This window comes from Suricata suricatta, chromosome 11, assembly GCF_006229205.1.
Source record: "Suricata suricatta isolate VVHF042 chromosome 11, meerkat_22Aug2017_6uvM2_HiC, whole genome shotgun sequence".
Lineage (NCBI taxonomy): Eukaryota > Metazoa > Chordata > Mammalia > Carnivora > Herpestidae > Suricata > Suricata suricatta.
The window spans coordinates 6834880-6841391 of record NC_043710.1 but is presented as its reverse complement, the minus strand read 5'-3'; the positions used below and the strand labels follow the sequence as shown (position 1 = coordinate 6841391).

Sequence of the window (6512 nt, the reverse complement as noted above, 5' to 3'; positions counted from 1 at the left end):
GCTGCGACGGGCCGCGGGAAACTGGGCGGGGGAGGAAGGAGCTCCGCCCGCCGTCCCTCGCGCCACGTCCTCCCCTCCCCCGCCTCCCATTGGCTAACTCCAAATATCGCGAGCACCGCTCGCTCTCATCTCCCCGCCTCTGGCCCTGGCGCCGTGGCAACAGCACCTGTTTCCCACCGCCCCCCCTAGTTCAGCGGGGCAGCTCGCGGACGTGCTGCGGTTGGGAAGGCGGAGAACCGGGGTCGGGCGCGAAGACGTCGCGGAGCCTACGTGCCTTCCGGCACCCGCGAGACGCCCAGTTAGACACCCAGCTCCCTGGCCGCGCGCCCCATCCGCTCTTGAACGGTCCTTCCGCCCCCACTGGCTCAGAATCCCCCGAAGCATCGGCGGACCCCGGGGGGCCTCGCTCCAGTCTGAACAGCCCTTCCTTGCCTCCTCCTCGCTCCTCCTTCCCGATGCTGCTTCCTACCCCTCTTGTCTGCCCGCTTTGTGGGGGTGGGGGAGAGGAAGGAGATAGTAGATGAGCCTGAGTGAGGGAGTAGAACATTCAAGGCGGGGTAGTGACTGGGGAAAGAAAACTGGGGAAAATCCGACCGGCAGCCAGAGGCCCGAGCTCCGCTCCGGCCAGTGGGGCTAGGAATTGTGAAGACGGACACAGCGGCGGCGGACACATGCTCGGGAAGAAGGGATGGCCTCTCGGAAGATCTGCGGGAGGTTGGAAAGGGGTACGAAGGAAGTTGAGGCCCTCTGGCCGCTTGAATTTTGAGGAAGTGAGATCGGAAGTTCCCTACGTGGGGCGGAGGGGAAATGTGGGGCAACAATGAAATCTTGTGGGAACTTAGGGGGAATTAAAAAACCCAAATACTTCTGCTTTCTTCTTAGGGTCACCACCAGTTACCGTCTTTTACTCTGACCGTGCCCCACCCCCTTACCAGTTCCTGGCTGTTCCATTAGGCTCATTCCCCCGCCATCATTCCCTGCCACATATTGGCCTTTTTGGCTGTCCAGGCTGGTGAGAAAGTTCAGTGGGTGATGTCAGAACTTTGAGGACTGATTGTTATGTAATCAGAATCAGGACATCAAAGTGTAGGATGGGGCGGGGGGGGGGGGGACACGGCGGGGGGGCTGGTGAGAAGCTCCTAGATAGATCTAAAATGCACCTAAGAACTTGAAAGCCTCATGTCCAACTTTCTGGTTCAGGGAGACACGGGAGCCTGGAGGGCTAGGTGCCTATATCCAGGAAGAAAACAGCCTGGCAGTCTAAGAGAACGGAGGCAAGAACTCAAATCTGAGAATAAGCAGAATATTAGGGAAGCTGGGTCAAGTGGGAGCAAGGGAGGGCAAAAGAGAAGGTTCGACTGCCCATCCCTTGTAGGATGGGGCCTCAGTCCCTTCTGAAGAAATAAAATGTTAAATCCATTGCTTCCCCTCCCTAACAACTGGAAAACCCTGCCTGCAGTCTTAGGTCTCTGACTTACTGCTTTTGAGATTTCATTACTGTTCTTTCATCAATCACAGTAAAAGAGAAGCCACAAGGTTCTCTTTTTGGTGGGCTCCACAAAAGAAGATAGTGAGCCTCTTAGGCAGGGCTGTCACCAGAGCCTTGGGTGGGTCCAGTCCAGACTTCCTGGGCCAGCCTTAGAAGCTAAAGGACTTTTTTCTCCTCCATGGCGCATGGAGGGGTCCACCCCGGAGATGCAACTTCCAGGCCGTTCCAGGAAAGAGCTCAGGGCTGAGGGTCCTGAAAGAAATGGTTGTTCGTTGGCCTGAATGGGGTTCCAGCAAGCTCCCTCCCGGCAGCATTCACACCGACCCGCCGTGGTTTAGCCCAGCTCCCCAGAGTCCTCTGTGCTGGGAATAGCCCTCCCGATAAAACTCAAAACAAAATGTTCCTGGGTTATTTATACATGAGGCGCAGCCCTGTTTGTTATATACGGCCGCTTGGCTTTCTCCAAGGAGCACAAAGGACTCAAGTGGGCAGAAATCCGTTTTCCCAATTTCACAGCGTTGGCACTCACGTCCTGGGCAGCTTCCTCATCTAGTAATTCCCTGATGGTGAAATGTCCTAATTTTGTTTTTGTTTTATGGTGCTTATTTTTGAGTAGGGTAGATTCTGATTGGTGGGAGTTTTGTAAAACACGAATGAAGCATTTCACTTTTGGTTTCTCGGTTTCATTTTCTGTCTATCTTGAGGAAAAGTTCAACCGTTTTCCTTTTTCTGGGAAATGATGTGCCCCTCCCGCCCCCCCCCCCCAGTATTTCTTTCAAATGCAGAAGCAAACACCTGCTGCCGCAGAGACTGCTCTCAGCAGAAGGGGGTTACCTGTGTTCCCTCCAAGCTGGCTGCTCTGTCCCACAGTGGCCTGGTCTAGAGAAGGGTCTGTGCGAGGCTGGGAAAAACCCAAACCACACGGGTCTGTGTAGACACAGCTTTCCCTGCAGCCTGGAGGAATAGATTTAGCCAATAGATGAGTTTTGTCAAAACAAGGTCAAGCCATGGGGATGTCTGTTCTGCAGGCAGGGGCTCCAGCGCGGGCCACAAGGTTGTCCTCCGCACCCCATGGAGACTCCTCACGAGCACAGCAGTGGCTGTGGCCATGGAGCTGGGGTCCTGGGGAGAGTTGCTGCACCTGGAGGTGTGTCTGATGGCCAGGATAGGCCCAGCTTGGAGACGACAGAGTGTCAGGATCTCTGCTTTCACATCTCAGTGAGAAAGCCGAAGGCCCAGGGCTGGGGAGTGCCTTGTTGGAAGTCACTCAGGCTGAATAAGAAGCTGGGCTTTTGGAACCTTAACATTGGCCTCGGCACCCTCGAATCTTGAAGTTGCAAGGTTAGGCTGGTGGCAGCGCAGAGGAAGAGGGTTTCAGGAACCTCTTTCCCAGCTGTAGGCTGGGTGAACTGTACCCTTAAGCTCTGCAGGCTGGGGGCCCAGTGCACATATTTACGAGGGTGCCGTGGGGACAGAACCACATAGCACTTTGCAGAGCCAAGCCGTGAGGCCTCTGAGCACTTGAGGTAGCAACTCCACCCACTGCTGGGCTTCTGAGCGCCCCATCCTGCAGAGGCTGCCAAGGCAGGAGCTAGCTGAGTGCAGGGTGCAGGGTTTACCTTAAACTCCCTGGAGGGCTCAGGCACCACCTCCATGCTGCCCTCGAGGCCTTTGCTGTGGACACATCGGGTCTGGGGAGTCCACGGGAATTAGTTTATTATTTGGCACATGGGAATTCTGTGTCCTACAGTGATACCATCAGGGGTCCCTTGGTAGGGTCTTGGGGTCTCCTTACTTTATACTGACGGAAATGGTGGGCGTAGGAGGAGAAAAGGCAGGAAGATGCTGAGGTCAGCAGGGGACGTGAAGGATGCGAGGAGGACATTGGCCAGTTAGGAGGCTGCCAGGGCTCAGTGGCAAAGTCAGAGGCAAGGGATTTGGGAGTTTCGGTCTTAGCAGGCTGAGAGTACATGGGAGAGGCTCAGGTGTTGCTGCCTGAGTGACTGAAGTGGTAGCCCCACCTGCCTGAGTGCAGGCCACCGCCCTCTTCATGTTCCCTCCAGGCACGCTTCTCTGCTCCAGCGGACAGTCCTCACCGTAGCCTGGAGCCCGTCCCCCCACACCGGGGCCACCCTGAACCTCCCCACTGGCCTCACAGGCTAGGGGCTGCGGAGCAATTCTGTGCCCAACAGTGTGTCACCCTTGGCCACCAGGGCACAACAAGCCCAGCTCCTCTGGCCTCTGGCCCCACCCCTTGCACCCACACCTCAGTGGGGGGCAGACATGGTGCCCAAGACCATCCTCCAGTCCCCTCTGCTGACCTACACCTCCCTCCTCCTTCCCACACATCAGTCTCCATGCAAGTCCCGCTGAGCTGAGTGGTCCACGCAGCTGCCCCAGCCGACCTGCTCTGCCAACAGTCAGCCTCTCTCTTCCCTTTTGGCCATGCTGGAACATTCCTCTGACCTGTGTTTTCTTCCTCCTGCCCTAAGTAAAGGCAATGGGGATGGGTCATCTGGAAGGGGACTGGGGCGGGGGGAGATGAGAGGGCCCATGTCTGCCCAAGCTCCACGCTTGCTCCCAGAAATACATGTTGGGACTTCCCCAAGGGCCGGGGTGCAGCAGGACCCTTCCCAGAGCTGGCGTCAAGCCCCCATTTTCTGCTCATCTAACCTGGCCTCCAGCCCCTCGGTTCCACGCTGTCTCCGTGAATCCCCCAAGATTCCCCACTCTGGTCTACACACCTGGTAGAGGGCCCGTGACTGTGGCTATAGTGGTTTACTCTGTGATAGAGCACATTTGATGGCGTAGCTGACTGGAGATAGGAGCCTCTCCCAGTGGCCTGAGTTCTTGAAAAGCAGACTTTTCTCTAACTGGTGGAACAGGAAGGACATCAGAAACTCAAAGCACAAGGATTCATTGTGCCATGGTTGGCTTAAAGATGGAGGGGAGCCATGTGGAAGGAACATGGTGGCCCTTGGGAGCCAAGAGCTGACAACCAGCAGGGAATCATAATCCCTGCCGATGAACAAGGATAAGCACGGAGGAGACTCCCTCCACGCCTGAGCCTCCAGCTGAGAACTCAGCCCAGCCAACACTGGATTTCAGCATTCGAGACTCTGGATTTCTGTCCTCCAGAAACATGGGCTAATAGATGGTTGTTCTAAGCCACCAAGTTTGTGGTAATCGGTTGCGTGGTCATAGGACACAACTGCAGCATAGATTTGTCTTTTGGTCAATTGACAATTTATTTGATTGGCTATACCTGGCAGCCATTCAACCGGCGAAGAGAAGAAAATGAAAGGGAACAAAAGTGATCATGGAGTCAATAACTGAAAAAGCAGGGGCGCCTGAGTGGCTCAGTCTGTGTTAAGTGTCTGACTTCAGTTCAGGTCATGATCTCATGGTCTGTGGGTCTGAGACCTGCATCAGGCTCTGGGCTGACAGCTCAGAGCCAGCTTCAGACTCTGTGTCTCCCTCTCTCTGCCCCTGTCCTGCTCATGTCTCTCTCTCTCTCTCAAAGGTAAATAAACATGATTTTAAAATGGAAAAATAGATTTCAAGACTGTGGGAAATAGATTTCAAGAGTATGGCCTGGCTCGACATACACAAGAGGTTCTCAAATGGAGGTGATCTTGCTGCCCAGGAAACACCTGGCAGTGTCTGGAGACAGTGCTGGTCGTCACAACTTGGGGAGCATTGTTGGCATCTAGCGAGTGGAGGTCAGGGATGGCACTTCCAATCTGCAATGCACAGGATGGCCCCCAACAGAGAATTACCCAGCTCCAAATGTCAATAAAAGATGGAAGGGCACCTGGGTGGCTCAGTTAAGTATCCAACTTGGCTCAGGTCACCATCTCTCGGTTCGTGAGTTCAAGGCTTGCATTGGGGTGTGTGCTGATAGCTTGGAGCTTGGAGCCTGCCTTTGATTCTGTTTTCCCCTCTCTCTCTCTGCCCCCCCCTCCACTCTGTGTGTTTGTGTCTCTCAAAACCAAACATCAAAAAACATTTTTTTTAATGTTCAGTTATTTTTGAGAAACAGAGAGTGAGCAGGAAAAGGGCAGAGAAAGAAGGAGACACAGAATCTGAAGCAGGCTCCAGGCTCTGAGCTGTCAGCACAGAGCCCGACACGGGGCTCGAATCCACAAACCACGAGATCATGACCTGAGCTGAAGTTAGACGCCTAACTGACTGAGCCACCCAGGCAGCTCTAAAAAATTTTTTAAATGTCATTAAAAGGTTGAGACACACACACTCACACCCAACAACTGTCGAGAGGCAGTGTAGCATAAGGGCCAAGTAAAAGGTCAAGTTCAAGTCCTACTGACTATGTGATCTTTAGCAAGACTCAAGATCTTTGGGAGCAGCTGTAAAATGGGGCTAAGGAAAGCACCTGCCTCCTAGGGTTAAATGAGTTAATGTACAGAGTGCAGCGAACAGTGAGGTCGGCTCACTTGAGTGTTTACAGGAAATGTCTACAGGGCTACCCTTGCATCATCGGAGCTGAGGCAACTTTTGTTTACTTTCCTATATTGCCCAAATTTGATATAATGGACATATTTGATCTTCTTAATGGGGAGAAGTAGGGGAAAAACCAAGGGGCATACTACAAAACAACTGACCTGTACTCTTCAAAAATGTCAAGGTCTTGAAAGACAAAACAAGACTGAGAACAATTCCAGACTAAAGAAGGCTAAAGGGACTAGGTGACTACAGGTGAGCTGTGACCCCCGTTTATTGAGACAACTGGTGACATTTGAAAGTGGATGGCACATTCGATCACAGTATTGCATCATTGTCGCCAGGCCTAAATTTGGTAACCGTACTGTAGTTGTGTGAAGAGATGTCATTTTTAGGGGGAGATACGTGGTGAAATATTTAAGGGTGAAGGGTCATAATATACGTAACCTACTTTCAAATGGTTCTAAAGAAATTCATGAGTGAGAGAGAGAGAGTGAGAGAGCGAGCAAATGTGGCAAAATGTTAACTCTTGGTGAATCTGGGGGAAGGGTGTCTGGGCGTT

General features: G+C 53.2%; 1 protein-coding gene across 1 annotated transcript in view; it reads right to left on the bottom strand.

Annotated features, from left to right (window-relative positions):
- EHD1 (EH domain containing 1) overlaps positions 1 to 1031 on the bottom strand; it is a 21044-nt gene extending 20013 nt beyond the window's left edge. The window contains exon 1 of the mRNA XM_029956756.1: positions 933 to 1031. Within this exon, the coding sequence (XP_029812616.1) occupies positions 933 to 960 (28 nt within the window). The 5' untranslated portion in view covers positions 961 to 1031. The remainder of the gene's footprint in view (positions 1 to 932) is intronic.
- Between the last annotated feature and the right edge of the window lie 5481 nt (positions 1032 to 6512).